Consider the following 17,908-nt stretch of genomic DNA (forward strand, 5'->3'; position numbering starts at 1 on the left):
TTTTTGGAAAATGCTATATGATATGTCTGGACTATGAAAACTAACTTGTTAGGATCCTTATAGGACATTGTACATATAGAATTTTCGATCAAATGCTAGCTAGAAAATGACTGTGTTGATTGGTGTTGAATAGTATAACATATGTGCAATGTGTGTGTGAGCTGAACTACCTAGTTCGAGCAATGCATCTGCAAGCTAGAACTTTCTTGGTTAGTCTCACTGAAATGATTGGATAGCTTGATTAGAACAAGATCTTTCTTTGAAATAACACAAATCACCTTCCTTATCTAACTATAGATCTTTATTTTTTCCCTGGTCCCTTCTAGGACAATGTACACCTCAACTCAGGCTAAACGCTTAAGTTGAGGGTGGCTACTGTAAAGAGAAGCGAGAAAGTTGGGGTATGAAAAGAGTTGTGTGATGAGAGGAAAAAGAATAGCATTGGGGTGTGTCCGCTAAAGAAATGAAAGAACTAGTGTGATGCATCTTGAAATTCAAAATTGCAATAAGAAACACACTTAGAAAAAAAAAGAACAAAAGCGGAAACCACACCCGTGCGTTAATAAAGAAAGGAACTAAGGGATGAACTAGTTGGGAGTTGAAAAAGAAGTAGTTAAGTCAAAGTAGCATCAAGGAGGGTCAAAGTAGTCACTTAAATCCTAAATGTATCTTACCTGATCTCGAGCTACGTTACAAGTGAAGAAAGTCCTAATGTGATCCTAAAAGAGATATTCGAAAGTGCAGTATAGAAAATATGGGCAAGCCTATGGTTTGTACATGTGCATTGATTGAACTTCATTTGCGAGGGTAAGTGAGTTCGTTTTAGACTTTGTTCTATCTATGCAAACTGTGTGAGAGATATTTTTGAGCTGAGGGCATTGTGATTATACTGTTGAATTGCTATATTGATTGATACATTATTGTTTGCATTTGGTTGGTTGCATGTGAGTAGTGTGATATCGTAAATTGATCCTTGTGAGTTAAAGGGACTTTCAGTGCATTGTATAGTTAAAATGATTGAATAAGAGGGTCATAATTTATGTCTTGGGCTGCTATATGTCTTTTTATAGTCATTTGTCTTTGCGTGTCGTGTTGTTTTATTTTGTGTCATCTCTTGAGGACAAATAATGGTTCTAAGTTGAGAGTGTTGATATGTCGCATATTTATGACACTTTCAACGCTCAAAACAGTGGACTAGTGTGCGTTGCAAACATATTTTTATAGATATGATGTGTATTTTTTTCATTTTGTAGGAAAACTAAGTCGCACATGAGTTTAAATGATTTTTGAGGAGTTGAGGCATTTTTACTAAAAACAAAGGACTATGAGTGCCACCACGAATTGTGGTGCCTTATACAAATCGTGGTGGCTGGTGTGATGTTGATACAAGTGAAGCTTGAAGTTGATGAAATTTTGGATAAGTGAAACTCCACGAGATCCTTCAAAGGACAAGGAGTCCAGCAGGGGTCATGACTGAGGCTCGTGAAGGACCTGCTGATAAAGGATTGGAACTATCCAAGGGAAGTACCACAGATCCCATTACTGGGCGAAGTCGGTACCACGAGACATTGTGGTTGCCCGTAAAGAAGCAAAGTCCCACATAATGATGGAGACAAGTCAAACACCATGAGTTTTGACCACGGAGCGTGAAGGCCAATACGAGCCGTGATGCTTTGGCGTGAACTCTGCCGATTTAAGTTTTCCTAGTTGGTTTAGGATTTGGTTTTGTAGTCTATAAATACCCTATTTAGGTTTTATTTTTGGGGAGTTGCACAATTACGTGTTTTATTTTGATTTTTGGCATGTTGTGAACATTGTGAGAGCATACTTCGACTCCCTTTCAAGATTCAAACGTGAAATCTCACCCTTTAAGTGTTTAGCATTGCATTGTAGTTTTCTTTGTCTTGTTTTCCTTTTAACGAGGGCCTGAATTAAAACTTGCCTGTATTCATTACTTTCTTGGGGAGAGGGGTAGTGATTAGTAAAAGGGAACTACAACAGAGATTCGAAGCATAACCTTCGTCTAAGAACTTGAGCTCGGGAGGGGATAGTTCTCTGAGATCAAAAGCAAGGTTAGTTGGTAATACACTCTGAGACTTAGAGTAGATGAATAAAATACATTTAATAGGATCGAGAGGTGTTTAAATATAAATAACTTGATAGATTTTTCATGCGACACACTGATACGATATCACCAATACTTAACGACTACTGAGTTACATATCATGGGGAACACTGTCCTAGTTGCCATCTCATAATGTTAACAACCTAGTCTATTTTATTCTGTTATCGAGAACTTTTACTTATTGAAACAATAAATTCCCCCTTCCCATTTACTTTATGCATGTTTATTATTTGGAAATATTTACTACAACTAAGGTTAAGTGCTAGTAGACTTATTTCCTCTACATTCCTTGTGGGTTCGACCCCAACCTTGTTGAGTTTTATATTTGACAGCGACCGCTTTATACTTCTTAATTGAAGTATAATTTTGGGCATATCAACCCCTCGAAGCCCAATGAGTACACAAAAGAGCTAAAGATACCACTAGCTGAGGATATGATATTCTAGAACTGAAACGGTCATCCCCGTACTTGAACCACGGCTATGGCGCCTAGAAGAACCAACAAAATCATCATGTCCGCGCTCGAACCCTACAGATAGAGATGATGCCCGGACTGAAATCGAGGCTAATAGTAATGGGCCAAGGCCTCGAACCACGTCTAATAAATGTATGTTTGGTTCTCAAACCGTGACTAAAGAGATACGCCAGGGCCTCAAACTATGACTAAAACCTTTGAATGTCTTCCATATCACCCGCTCGTCTTCATGCGGCCACAAACCAGAGAGCTAACTCGTCATCAGAACCATCAGGGACCCACTCTAGCTCGAAAACCCAAAACCCGATCCAATACCAACAAGGCCCAAATTCACCAAAGAACCACAATAAGACCAAAACATATGGGAATTTATGGATATACGGTCATAAGAGTTGAATCTTCACCTAGCTAAAGATTCATACCATCAGACCCAAGTGTCTGGTATAGTAGTCTATAGGGAGATAAGCCATTTGAAGCAATGTTGGAGAGAACTATGGCCTAATGGCTCCAAAACACAAGTCTAAGGAAATCACAAGCCTACGCCTAGGATAAAGCAAATAGCAAGCTACCAATAACAATAAGCATAACCAAACATATACTGCAAGGCAAACAATTACAAATACAACTATAATAAGCATGCTCGAACTCCCGAAAAATATTTGAAATACGCCTAAGGTATGAATTATAATAAGTAAACGTGATTCAAACTACAAACCCATCCCAATTCTAGCTAATTAGCATGAATTCGCAATCACAAGCTCAATCTAAAGACCGGTAAGTCGTAGCCTACCTTAAAGCTCACTATGCTCACTCTCAAATCACAATTTTGGAGCTTTTTCTTTCCGAACGACCATTGATCGCTGCCACACTATCAAATATACGATCATAATATCAATATAGATGTTTAGACACTAAAATCAAAACAATTAGAAACGGGCCCAAAATTGAGTCAAAAAAAAATTGTGGGACATGCGTAGGACATTCCAAATTGACTCCATCAATTAGTTTCATTAGCTCCAAGAATTCGTGCCCTAAAAATGGACACAATTTGAGCTCAGAAGCAAGACCAAACAGATTATGCAATGAGGAAGATCACAATTCACCATTAAAGGTTAAGAAGGGAGGTTGAGGATGAGAAATTACCTCCTAGACGAGTTCACAACGCTTCCCCAACAATCTTAACACGAAGCCCAAAAACTCCTAATAAATAACAACAAGAATTAGCTCAAACGAAGTTAAAATGACAAAGATACGAGTTTACAAAGTACCAAATGGAGAGAGAAATAATTGAAGAGATTCAGTGATTTAATGTCACGACACAACCTCGTTGCCGCGACTAGGGTCCAACCTGGACCCCCCGTATACATACCTATCAGATGTAGCCAAACCGAACTACAAACCACATGATAACATACATAAGAACTCCAATGGGTCATGACATCATCATATAAATACATCTCTATCATTTATCCCCTGAGGAGTTGTCACTAATAATCTTATGAAGGGACATGCAAGCCGACAAGGCTGCCATTTCATGTTAATACTTACAACACATCGTATAGACACAGCTGAACAAAACTTACATACAACTCACATACACATGTCTACATACCTCTAAAAGTATCAATGGTATCATATGGCGAGACAGGGCCCCCATCGTACCCCTGAATAAGCAAATATATACATTAAAAGAGCAATACCAACAGTTTAGGCTCCGGTACAATGGAGCACTCCAAAATAGCTGAGTGGAAATCCTAAGCTGGCGGATCCCCAAAATACGTGTCTGTACCTGCGGGCATGAAATGCAACCCACCCGAAGAGAGGGGGTCAGTACGACATATGTACTGAGTATATAAAGTATAACATATCACAAGTGGGACCACATCTGAAATAAGGGTTCAGGAGACAAGCATGATACTCAAGAAATCACTGTACCTGTGCCTTATAAAATCAAATCATTAATGATCATATTATATATCATATCCGTCCCATTATGGACTCGGTGAATCTATCATGTAATACCGAGGAACGTACGACCCGATCCATATATAATATAATAATGCTGAGGAACGTATGACCCAATCCATATATAATATAATAATGCTGAGGAACGTACGGTCTGATCCATATATAATATAATAATGTCGAAGAACGTACGGCCTGATCCATATATAATATAATAATGCCGAGCAACGTACGACCCGATCCATATATATATATATATATATAAAATCGAGGAACGTACGGCCCGATCTATATATATATATATATATATATATCGTACCCGTCCCTCTAGTGAGGGACTCGGTGAAAAATTCAATGAAATTGAGTACGATAACATACCCGGCCCATTACGGGACTCGGTGAATGATGTATTAATAGTATACACAAGCAAAGTAGTGAGTAACCATATGCAAATTAAATCATCATCTGAGACTCGATAAAATTAGTCAAGTGAACCATCACTTGAAAATCAGGGTAGTAATCGTCTCAAGTACCCTCTAAATGTCATTAGGGGTCATATCAAATGGAGCCTCAGGAATTATAGACATGTATCAATGTAATGCTAAACAGCTTATGAAATCAGAGACATTTGTCATCATAGAATTCTTAGGAATAGGAGCTTATATATCCAATTACTATTCAATATATACAAGGCTCGAGAGCAATAGCTCAACTACTTTAAGAGTTTTAACATTTAGAAATGAATAAGAGTCATGAATATACTCAGAGCTTATGAATGGAATTATCCCCAAAGCCCATATCACATATCACTTATATCTAAGACATGCCAAAAGAAAGAAGGATAGCTTTACATACCTTTTATAGATCAACTGTAACCAAGCTTGCTTCGTTACCCCTTGAACCTATTTAACACGAAAGTAACACGATTATGAATAACCTTCAACTTTCCAGCTTCTAAAACTACAACCAATTACCTATAGGAATTACTTCCTCATTCACACTTCTCGACTTGTGTATCAATTAATTAAAAAGTTAATGAAAATCGGGCAGCATTTTCCCTATAACTCGCCCTATCCGAACTTCCAATTACCCTCCGATTAGCATAGTCATACCAACAACAAAAACCACCATCCATATACAATAAAACTACTTCAACATTATTCAAAACGAGTTCTAAACAGCCCACCAAAAACTACGACATCAAAATACGGTTTTTGATCTTTATTTCATAAAATTACAACCACACGGAAAGGAGCATAACGTGGATGCAACCAGCAGTATGTATACTGATACACAACTATGTTTTCACCCCCTCCACATACACGCGTACCTTCAAATACAATACTATAGCAACGACAACAATAACCAAACTTTAATCCAACTACAATGACTTCAGTTCTGTCCGTTTACAACGTCAATGATAGTTATGTAATTTTCTTACCTCCAACTTCATTTAACACAAGTAATCTTTCTATTACAACACCATTAAATCCAATTTAAAAGGAAGAAACCCTACCTTAGCAACTTGGCTCCGCAACTCGACTGAAAGTTGATAGACTTCTTATTGGACTTTTTTGCTGTCCCAATAATTAATTTACATTGTTAAACACCTTCGTTTGATTAAAGAATACCTTAGATAATTAATTTACGGAGCAAAATTGGAGGGCTTACCTTGCTGCACCCTTAGCCGTAGCTCCCTCTCTTCTTTCTCTCAATTTTCTCTTAAAACTCTAAGTGTAAAGATGAACAATAGAACCCTTAGTCATAGTTGACACTTATATACCCTTCTTTAGAGAGTGATACATGTCAGCCCCTAAGGATGACACATGTCCAGCTCACTCGGCCACCTCATCCATGCACCTACCCTATGATTGCCACGTGGCGGGGTGGGGTCTACCTTAGTAGGTGTGTCACCTACTTGGTCCAAGTAGGTGCATCGCCTACTTAGTCCAAGTAGGTGCATTATCTACTTACTCCAAGTAGGTGCATCACCCGCTTATTTCTTTTCGTGGGTTCGTAATCTCATCTCACTTTAAGAATCTATGTAATTCTTATTACTTAAGCTCGACATATACTCAAGTAGCTTAATTATGTAAGACATCCAAGTTGGTAGCTTACGCAAGTAGGTCGATTACCACGACTCATTATGTGGCTTCCAACTCTTTCCAAATTCTTCCAAACCTATTTCCAACCATAACTACTCACATAGTACTTCATAGATAACATGGATCACAACGTTTTAAAGATACTAAAAAAAATGTTCCAGTGTACAAAAGTGCGGGGTATAATATTTAAGTCACTGTAACTACCACACCGGCAACCCCGACGTCGTATGTACGGAAAAAGCTCCACCGGTGCGAGGGTCAATGGTCAACTAGCTCAATAGAAGCAGACCCCTGCTTCGCAAGAGTGTTGGCCCATTCCTCGAAAGAATATTTTACGTGATCCCTATCTACAACGGTCAACAGACTGGTTAGCCTCGTAGGTACGACCAAGGCCCATAAGAGTGAAGCCTGCTAGCCTAGTCAGAACTGCAAGAGCGACCCTCTCCTCGCACGAGCGGCTGCGCAGGTGCGAGCCTGGGCTCTATGGGAGCGGCCGCACTAGCACTTGGGATAAAAAATCTTAAGTTTCTGCCGGACCTTCGAAATTAGCTCGGGGCCCCACCAACGCAAACTGAATACTATCCATTCAGAAACAACATTTCGGACAATGGAGCTATGAAAACATTCAATGGAGGTCGTCTCGATGAAAATTTAGTCTCATACCCAAGCTCTGTTTTAGCCATAAGCCACAAGGTTGCTCGAAATAAGTGTGGAAGCCTTGGGACCCGAACCAAAGGTCTCTCTAGACCAAACTCAACGTTTCGAAGCTAATGGAGCCGTCAGAATTGCATTCTGAATGTTTTGACCGAAGTCAACCGTTCATGTTTCAAAGATCCAAAACATGAAAACTCGCATAATAACCAAATGAACGACAAGATGAGCAAACTGTCAATCCAAGTAAATCATAAATAACTTGGGGTCGCTATAAAACACTCTAAACGCTGAAAATAACAAAAATAAGAGAAATTGACCTAGAGGGTCATTATACTACCCTCTCCAGACTCGTATGATTACACATGATGTGTTATTATTGTTAGTGTCATTCACTTTATATATGTCATCTAGAGAAAAAAAATTAAGGTCTATTGATGAAGTTTGACTCCCCCAATTATGTTGAGATGATCATGTTTTGATTTGATATAAAATTTAAGAAAATTCAATAGATTAGATGTTCAAACAAAATTTGAACTTCTGTGTCAATCTAATTTTACATTCAAATCATGATTTCGACATGTCTAAACTGGTCCTCATTGTAGTAATTTTCATGGACATAAATTAAAGTCGTGACAGTGATGTGGAACTCTTTGGGGACATTGTCAGCACAGTTGCTCAAAGCATATTGAAGCTGCTCCCGATATCTCCAAATCCCCCTTCTTCTCCTTTTTCTTCCTTCACCCATTTGTCTCAATGTCAATGTGTTTACAAGCAATCAATCTAAACACTTTCACTTATCAATCTCGAACTCGAATCCCAATTCAAAAACGAACTCTCGTTAATGTCAACTCTAACTTACGAATTTCTCCAATCTCCAATAATATTCGCAAGGGAATAATCGCTGCTTGCTCAACTCCCAGCCAAGAAATTCTGCCCCACCAATTGTCTGATGAAAATGTAGAAAACTCAGATTTAGTGGAAAATGAACAACAAGTGGTGGTGGAATTCTCTGCCAATGAAAGCATTTGGAATCAAATGGTGGAGATTATCAAGTTTTCAGGGCCAGCAGTTGGGCTTTGGTTATGTGGACCTTTGATGAGTCTTATTGATACAGCTGTTGTTGGTCAAGGAAGTTCCATTGAACTTGCTGCTCTAGGTACCTTACAAATCAAAACCTTATACTCTTATGCTTAAATCAAATTAATTCCCCACCTCTTAAATTCTATATTTTTTAAACCTTCCTAGGAGCTCTCACTTTTTTATTTTATTAGTGACTTGAACTCACAACCTTGCTATAATTAAGGTTAGAACTGAGTGTTGCTTTCTATTCGAGCAACTCCCTCTTGTCAAATCCGTCAAATCCTAAACTAGTTGATCTGCTATATGAATTTTATAAGCGAGTTCTGCTTATTCAGGCAAACTGATATTTAAGCTCCGGTTTGACCATAGATTTTGAAGGTGAAACTTAAAAAATTGAGTTTTTGAAGTTCTGATTTTCGGTAATTTGAGGTTGTGTTTGACATGTATTTTACTCGAAAAAAATTGAAGTCTTGTGAGTGGAAGTGCCAAAAACTGGTCTGAGCTAGTTTTTGGGAACTTGAAATGAAAATTCATGGCCAAATAGATATTTGAAGATAATATTTTTAAAATTACTCCCAAAATCTATGGCCAAACTCTAGCTTAGAGTATTCATCATATTTGAGTCCGAATTTAGCTAATTGAAAGTAGCTGATAAGCATGAAAAGTACTTTTAAGTGATGAAGCTAACTTTAGGACTATTTCTTTCTTGGGGAATCTTAGTAACTCATTTAGTTACAACCTGAACTTTCACCTTGTAAGTGAGAATTCGATTCCCCACTTTATAATCCCCTTTTCCATTTTGGGACTATTTCTTTCCTTTTTAAGCTCACATAAGCAAAGTTGTTACTGTTATATACTCATTTCTGCTAATGATTCAAATTATAACTTATTCATTGGCAGGTCCCGGAACCGTCTTTTGTGATAACACAAGCTATATTTTTATGTTCCTCTCAATAGCCACTTCAAATTTAGTTGCTACTTCACTTGCAAGGCAGGTAATTTTTTTTGGGAAGTGCTGTTGTACTACTACTTCATGGCTAATTTCTTTACCATATTTATGAACATCATCTTGGTTCTGGCACAGGACAAAGATCAAGTGCAGCATCAGATATCTGTCTTGATATTCCTTGGGTTGGTCTTTGGTGTTCTAATGTTTTTCTGTACGAGATTATTTGGTATTCGTGCACTAACTTGTAAGCAATTCTCATACTTTTTTTTTGACTGGTGGATGTATCAAGTGCGACATTGATATCTCCAATCTCATCGTTTTCCCTCGATGGTGGTATATTTTACTTAACACCTAATGGTTTTATTTATCTGAATTTCAGCTTTTACCGGAGCCAAGAATATAGAAATTATAAACTCGGCAAACACTTATATCCAGGTTATACTTCTGTTCATAGTTTGCTTGTTCTGAAGATCTTTTAACCTTTCTTTATTCCTTTTAGCATCAATGTGTTACTTGAGGAATGACGATGCTTTTTATGTGATTTGGTTGGTGAGGCATTAGATCTATTTTTCAGAGCGAAGGATTTGTTTGTTGGTCAATTAGATACATCTATATTGAGGCCAAACTATATCTAATATTTGAACAGTGTCCAGTTCCGTAAACCATCAAATGATACAGATATGGAGTCCAGCTTAGCTTAAATGGAGAATTTGCCCCTGAAAAATGTGAACTTTTTGCTCCAAAGAGAAGAATAACTTGGAGGTAGAAAAGTTGACAGTAACTTGAATGATTGATTAAAAATCGTTTCTGAATTCTCTTCTCTTTAAGCTGTTAAGCTTTGGGGTTTGTCTGTCCTAGTGGACATTTGCAATTATGCAGATAGATACACAGCCATTTGATAAACATTGCCAATTTATCTGATGTAGAAGGGATATAAACTTGTGTACCGAAAAATGCAGTATCAATTTCTAGTATAATCTAGTTGTATTATTGCGATGCTTGGTGTATTTAAGATTCACTTCAACTGAATGATAGATCTTATGGTGATAGATTCGAGGCTTGGCATGGCCAGCACTGCTGGTTGGTTGGGTTGCCCAAAGTGCAAGGTACAATTTTCCTATTCTCAAATATCTTGTAACATATTATATTTTCCTTTAGACATTGTTGACTAGAATCTATTGGCCTCTTACTGATTGGAGGTCTGTGTTATTCTACTACATCCCGTTCTTTCGTATTATAAGCTTTGTTTAGATTAAAATACTAAAGGATGTCTCAGTTTTGATTCTTTATCACTTTCTATGTTTTTATGTAAGCCAATTTCTATGTTCATCATTTATCACGGTTCACTGTTTTCTACTTCGTGTTTTGCTGCATGTTCATCTTGACCATGTAGGAGATCATTTGTTGCATATGTTAAGCACTCCTCTTCTCTTTCTTCTCACCAAATATCATATTTTTATTGAGTTGTATATATTGGGGATGAGTTGCGCTAGAAGACAGCACAAATTCAAGCTTTAATGGGAGATCTATAACTCCTATGAATAGCTTGTCCACCAGCTCCACTTGGTTGCAGCCCTATAATTTGCTCTTGAATCAAATTAGCAAGGATGAGTAAGACAGTGGTGGAGTTTTTGATCTTTGTCATTTGAAGGCTAATTAAGATTTTTTATTTCACTTACACATAACAGTATAAGGTCGTTGATGGGTCTGAGAGAGACCTTCCCATATTCTGTTCCCAGCTAGAAGAGAGATCCTTCTTTTCACAGTAATATGATATGTACATTGTTCGTCTGGAAAAAGTGATGTTAAGTTTGTCTTTAAGTCACATTTGAGGTGAAGATAGTGTATATTGCTCTGACAGCATTACTCAGTTCAGATACTTACATTACTTGACCAGTTTTGCCACTTTGTGATATATGTTTCTTACTCATCAATTGTGCAGTCTAGGCATGAAAGATTCGTGGGGACCTTTAAAGGCTTTGGCAGTTGCTACTGTTATTAATGGCATTGGCGACATAGTCTTGTGCAGAGTCTTCAGTTATGGTATTGCTGGAGCGGCATGGGCAACAATGGTGTCTCAAGTAAACCACTCATTCCTACCAAGTCATTCATTTTATCCCTAAATATAATTGATGTGTTCTTCATCACTCTGTCTCTTCTATCTCCATTTTCACACATCTTAGGATAACCTTCCTAGCTTGGTGATGTTGTTTTAGGTTGTTGCAGCATATATGATGATCGAAGCACTGAACAATAAAGGCTACAAGGGCTTTGCTATCTCTATTCCATCAGCAGATGAACTTCTACAGATATTCATGATTGCCGGCCCCGTGTTTCTAACGATGATGTCAAAGGTTTGTGTGAATTGACCTCATTCTTATTCGGTGCCGAAATCATATATATGTGGACATCTGATACTATGCTGAACTACAGGTAGCATTCTACTCTCTACTGGTCTATTTTGCTACCTCAATGGGCACACAGACAGTTGCTGCTCATCAGGTATGCTTATCACATAATATTCTTTTGAAGTGTAATTCTTATATGTACTTTATTTCTTCATATTCCCATAAACGGTGCATAGATATGACCACTAACATATTGCCTTTTTATTTAGGTCATGGTACAACTGTTCATGATCTGTGCAGTATGGGGTGAGCCTCTCTCGCAAACAGCACAGTCATTTATGCCTGAATTGTTATATGGAGTCAACCGAAATTTGTCAAAGGTTATAATCTTATTTTGGTTAAAAATCACAACATCCTGCATGGTTCATACTACTATACCCAAGCCTCACAAAGCCTTAATATGTTTTGGCATCCACCTCTGTAAATTTTAAATCTGGTACCAACATGCGTTAAAGTTGCTAGGCTATCATGATTCATTGCAGAATTAAATTGTTTTGGCACAGTGCTCTATAAGATGAATATTTTGAATCAGGCCCGAATGCTGCTGAAATCCCTAGTGATTGTTGGAGCATCATCCGGAATGATACTGGCATCTGTTGCAGCATCAATTCCATGGTTATTCCCCAAAATCTTTTCACCTGATCCTCAGGTCATACGTGAGGTTTGTTCTGTAATATCCTCACATTTCATTTCGGTTTAAGACATTGCATTCTAGACATGAAAAGGATGATATCTGACACATTTTGCTTTTGTGAGGATGTTCATCCTCTTCCACGTACTTACCAGATAATACAGAAGCAAATAGAGACATGATTAGCAAACGATGATTGAACAAAAGGAAAAAGGACAAAAGGAAGTGTAAAGTTAGTTATTTGCTTTGTTATATTGGCTAGTTGTTGTGTATGCCTGATCATGACTGTATTACTTATTTCTACTGTGTAATGCTGCACTTCCTCCCCTTTATCTTTCATCCTTTTTAGGTTTAATAATGAAAAGTGATAAACTCATAAGCTCAAAATTAGGTTTCATGAAACTTATTAGTCCAAAGCCTAATTTATACAATCAGAAGGTGATGGAACGGTATCAGGCGCGTGTGTTCTTCACATGATTCAAAAATATGATTGTCTGGTCCTCATGATTATTTTTCTCTTTTCTATGGATGCAGATGCAAAAAATATTGCTGCCATACTTTATATCCCTATTTGTGACACCCAGCATTCTTAGTCTTGAGGGAACTCTGTTGGTATGTTTTCATACTCTCTGTCAAGACTTCCTTTACTCACTATTTTGATGTCTTAGGCATGTTAATCAAACAACATACAGTTTTTTTTCCGTTCATATGATCACATCTATTTTGTGCTTGTAAGGAGGTGCAGCATAGCAGGTTTCTCGAGGGTAAAGATCATCTTCCTTCACAAGCAGAACTACGATTAAGTTGATAGGACAAGATGTATCTTTCATTCTTTGACGGTTTCATTCATTTATATGTTACGAAATCATAATGAAACTTAACACATTTTCACGAGAAAACTAGATAATGAGCAGACTATTAGGTAACTCCCATAAAAATGTAACTCTTCAATTAAGAATCACTAATCCAACAAGCTAAGGAGAAGCTCTACCATAAAGTTAAATTGATAAGCTCGCTTATGTAGGGTGAGAGAGAGCGAGAGAGGAAAGGAGGAAGAAAAGATATGCTATTTGTTAATCCCTCCATCCACTTTTACTTGTCCACTAACTAAAATTAGATGACCATTTTAACTTGTCCAGTTTGGAAAACTAAGACATAGTCACCATTTTAATACCTACTAATTTACCCTTATTATTAAATACTAATTATTTCCAATGTTCATTTCCCAACGTTTTGGATTTATACTAGATGACTTGTAACATGACAATTTGTGGTCCTGCATGGTGTCCTACGCATATTATGCCACGTAGGACGTCTGTGTCTACTTGTTCAACTTTATACAAGTTTAAGCGTCTACTTGTGCATATGCAAAGTTGGAGGGCCAGATGCTAGCTGAAGCCAAGTTAAAGGGCACGTTTATGTATTAATAAGTATAATTCATAAATGTGCCCTTTAACTCGGCTTCATTTGGCATTTATGCCCTTCAACTTTGGGTGTGCACAAATAAGCACTTAAAGCTGAATGAGCAAACACACCCGTCCTACGTGGCATAATACACGTAGGATGCCACGTTGGATACGTTTGTCTACTTGTTCAATTTTTACAAGTTTAAGAGCCTGTTTGGATGGACTTATCTTAAGTAACTTATAAGTTAAAAACTGCTTATAAGTTAAAAAAAAAGTAGGTGCAGCCCAACTTAGTTTTTTGACTTATAAGCTGTTTTCAACTTATAAACTGCTTAAAATAAGTCCATCCAAACAAACCCAATTATTTATTGGGGCTTATTTTTTGCACAAAATGATTTTAAGTTGGACAGTCAAACACTCAAAAAAACTGAAAACAACTTATAAGTCAATTCAAACAGGCTCTAAGTGTCTACTTGTGTTCACCCAAAATTAGAGATAATAGATATCAGTTGAGACCAAGTCAAAAGGGCACTTTTATGTATTATGCCAGTAGGAAGAATGCTCTATAGAAATTCTTTTCTTGAAGTTCCTTCTGTATATATAGTAATTTATGTTTCTTTACCTAGAAAAGGTCTCTATGTTTTACTTGTAAATAGGTTTTGATCTTCCCCTAAACAACCGTTGAATGGACTATATTTTTGGTTTGTTTTCCAACTATACTTTTGGGGTAGGAGGATTAATTGTCTACTTATTACAGAACTCTTGCTCACACCTCCATCTTCCCATAAACTGTTGAGACCTTGAGATCATTATCATTTCCTGCTTGTACTTTTTCTGTTACAATTCTAACACATGCATCATTTTTCTCCTTTGGTTATTATTATAATTATGTTTTGAGAAGCCTTTTATATCAACATTATGATGTTTCGATATCTATCAATTCAGGCTGGACGAGACTTGAAGTTCATAAGCTTATCAATGAGCTCGATATTTGTTTTGTCTTCTATTGTCCTCATGGTATGGAGTTCAATTTCATTTCAAACTTCATGGTTTATTGGCAAATCAAGTTCTTTAAGCCTTGGACCAGCATTTTTCCTGCACTTGATGACCTTGATTTCTCGAATTTAATCTCTTTATTTTTATCCCTTCCCTTCATACAATCCATTGTGAAGTAAAACTATCTAAGCAAAGATATGCACTGAAGATGAAACATATATTTACACAATCAAATCACTTATAAGGAAACTACCGGTAAATCATCATGATAGTTGAGCATTAATTAGTAATAATATGATAAAAATGGTTACTGACCTGTTAAAACATATGCTAAAATACATGGGTTATGTAACGATCGTTAAACCATAGGGGTTAAAGGTATTTGCTAAAATTGTTATAATTTTTCTTTTAAAATCTTATTAGTATAACTTATCTTGTATAAAAGGTGTCTGAATTATCCAGGTTATAGTCCTAGTTTTAAATCCGGGATAAGGCGGATTCAGGATTTGAACTCTACTGTTCAACTTTCAAGATTTTTAGTATTAAATTTATTATATTTTTTAAGCTATGGATTTATATATGTATTATTTGTTGTAATTAAATTTTACACATAAATCTATATTCCACCTCAAAAGTACTAGGTTCAAATGAATCGAGTACCACTATGTTGCCTCCGCCCTGCCTGTGATATCCTGGTTTGGTTTTGAACCAAACGACTCCTAAGTGCATATAATTTGAATCATTTCATTGTTTTAACATTCCCCCTTTAATTGTTTCTTTGAAGCAGCTGCTGAGCAGTAAAGGACTTGGTTTGTCTGGATGCTGGTTTGCCCTTGTTATATTCCAATGGGTAAAATTATATGACACCTTACAAACTTTTATACATTCTTTTTCTTTGTAAACTTGACTGATCAATGCCTTTGTTGCCCAGTCTCGATTTTTCATTGCTCTACGACGGCTCACCTTGTCGAATGGCATACTCTATTCAGAAGAGGCAACACATAATGCGTTACAAAAGTTGAAAGCTGTATAGGTTTCTCTCATTTTCATACAACAAAATTTTAAAACAGGAAAAATATGAAGATCAGATGGGATCCAATTCTTCCCATGGATATAGTGTACACCACAAATTTGATATCCCTTAAATGGTAATATTAGCATACGTGTCCTTGCTTCTTTTTTTTTTTTTCGGAGAAGGGTCTAAAATGGCCCTGAACTATGAACATTGGTATGATATTGTCCTCTGTTGATGGGAGATAGTAGGTGCCTTGTAGAATTTTTCAATGATCTTTTCTTACTAATACACTTTTAAAATGCTAATATGATATGTAGGAGTAGTCTTGTGCGCCTGTTTGTGTCACACTTGCCTCCGATCCTCCTGAGCCAGAGGTCGGTCATTAATAATTTTTACTTATTAAATAATTTTAAAAAAATAAATATAATATTTGAATTAAAATTATTAGATTCCATACAAACTCACAGCTAGTTTATAACTCCGGCCCTAGTTATTTGGCAATTGTCACGTGAGATGGAAAGTGAACAGTACGGAACTACTGACAGATAACCACTGCAATGATGGCATTTACAAGAATCATATGAAAATATATAGGAATTGGCCAAGTATAGGAGATATGAGTCATGAATTGAAGATTGCATGTGAACCACAGCTCATGACTATAAAATAATAACCTTGGCAATCATCAATATTGCTTTGAAGGACCACAAGTTCTGAGGGGGAAAAAGTGAACCATGTGCAATCAAACTCTAGAGAAATGGTCAAAATGATAGAAGTTCGCCATATAAAAATTAAAAACCTTAGGTGATCTTTATATTTATCGAAGCGAAATCAGGATTTCGTAATTAAATATTGTTACATATTAATTACTAAATTTTGTAATATAAATACAAGCAAAAATGTTTAACGTCTTAGCCCGTTCCTATTTATTTGTTTAAGCTTTAACTGGTAAGTGGAGTAATTCGTTATATTGACAAGATGTAGTAAGGTAGCATTGAGGTGCAGGCAAAACTCATGTTAACATATTGTTAGGGGAGGATTTATAGCCATTGGTATACGTAAATTTAGGGTCTCTCCATCAAGTTAGATATTTTATATGTATATTTTTTAAATTTAATCTAATATATTATTTGTTGGCTTTCATACTTCAAAAAAAATTAAATAATGCACTTAATTTAATATTTATTTACCTACAAGAAGTGTGGGGTAAAAGGGAGAACCTCAGCTTATCAATTCTTGGCTTCTACTCCCATCAGTCATCACATAAAGCACAAGTTTTGGGGAGATTCCCTTCTTTGTTATACCCACTCGAACCCCTCATTTTATTTATTTTTGGGTGGGTGTGGATTCGAAGTTAGGATTCTAATTTTATGTGTTTGAATTTTATAATGATAATTTTAAATTTAATAATTGAATTTTAAATTTAATAATTGTACATATTTAATGAATTTATTAGCATATGTATATTGTTTAAATAAAATCTACTACGTTTGTTCAAATCTGCGTGCGAGCTACTAGCTCCGTCCCTGTGTGGGTTTGATTTAATCAAAGAATAAAAACTATACAATTCTATATCCATTCTTTCTTCTTTTTTTCTTCATTAGTCTATGGACATTTCTTGATATATATAGAATATCCTTTTTCGAGTCTAGATTTAGTTGAGACTTTCCCTTCTTGAATGACTTGTCGATTGTTTAACTAAAACTTACGCCTCCTCCTTTTTCAATTCTATTCCACCTCTTCTTTATTTTTATATTTTTGTTTAATGGTCCAGTTGGAATTAGGTGCAAATGTAGGTTAGGAAGACAAGGACCTTTCATCCATTTTTCCTTCTCTGCATTTTGTTTTGTCACATAACTCTATGCCAGCGCCTTTCTTTTATTGTCACAATTCAGACTTGTAAGCACATTTATTTGCAACTATATTACTTCCTCCGCGTCTATTTATATTATGTTGTTTGATTTGACATGATTTTTTTTAATAAAAAAAATTGAAATTTATAGTCTAAAATAAGTTATAGATGTTTATATGTCGTAAATCATTTCATTAAGCGTAAAAATGAGCATTTTAAAGTTAAATTGTTATCAAATATAGTAATG

General features: G+C 36.2%; 1 protein-coding gene across 1 annotated transcript; it reads left to right on the plus strand.

Moving 5' to 3' along the window:
- The first annotated feature begins 7,965 nt into the window (after positions 1–7,965).
- LOC129876193 (protein DETOXIFICATION 46, chloroplastic-like) lies at positions 7,966–16,053 on the plus strand. The gene is made up of 14 exons (XM_055951550.1): positions 7,966–8,480; positions 9,305–9,399; positions 9,489–9,597; positions 9,733–9,788; positions 10,404–10,459; positions 11,296–11,434; positions 11,570–11,707; positions 11,787–11,855; positions 11,971–12,081; positions 12,294–12,422; positions 12,927–13,004; positions 14,744–14,815; positions 15,582–15,644; positions 15,726–16,053. The coding sequence occupies exons 1-14, from the start codon at positions 8,078–8,080 to the stop codon at positions 15,825–15,827; spliced, it is 1,620 nt and encodes a 539-aa protein (XP_055807525.1). The 5' UTR covers positions 7,966–8,077; the 3' UTR covers positions 15,828–16,053.
- Positions 16,054–17,908: the final 1,855 nt, after the last annotated feature.

Source organism: Solanum dulcamara, chromosome 12 (assembly GCF_947179165.1).
Source record: "Solanum dulcamara chromosome 12, daSolDulc1.2, whole genome shotgun sequence".
Lineage (NCBI taxonomy): Eukaryota > Viridiplantae > Streptophyta > Magnoliopsida > Solanales > Solanaceae > Solanum > Solanum dulcamara.

Excerpts from the sequence above, each read along its gene's own strand:
- LOC129876193 (XM_055951550.1), top strand. The coding sequence starts at position 8,078 with ATGTCAATGTGTTTACAAGCAATCAATCTAAACACTTTCACTTATCAA. Across the intron at positions 11,435-11,569 it reads GGGCAACAATGGTGTCTCAA|GTTGTTGCAGCATATATGAT; the intron begins GTAAACCACTCA and ends ATGTTGTTTTAG. Across the intron at positions 12,423-12,926 it reads ATCCTCAGGTCATACGTGAG|ATGCAAAAAATATTGCTGCC; the intron begins GTTTGTTCTGTA and ends CTATGGATGCAG.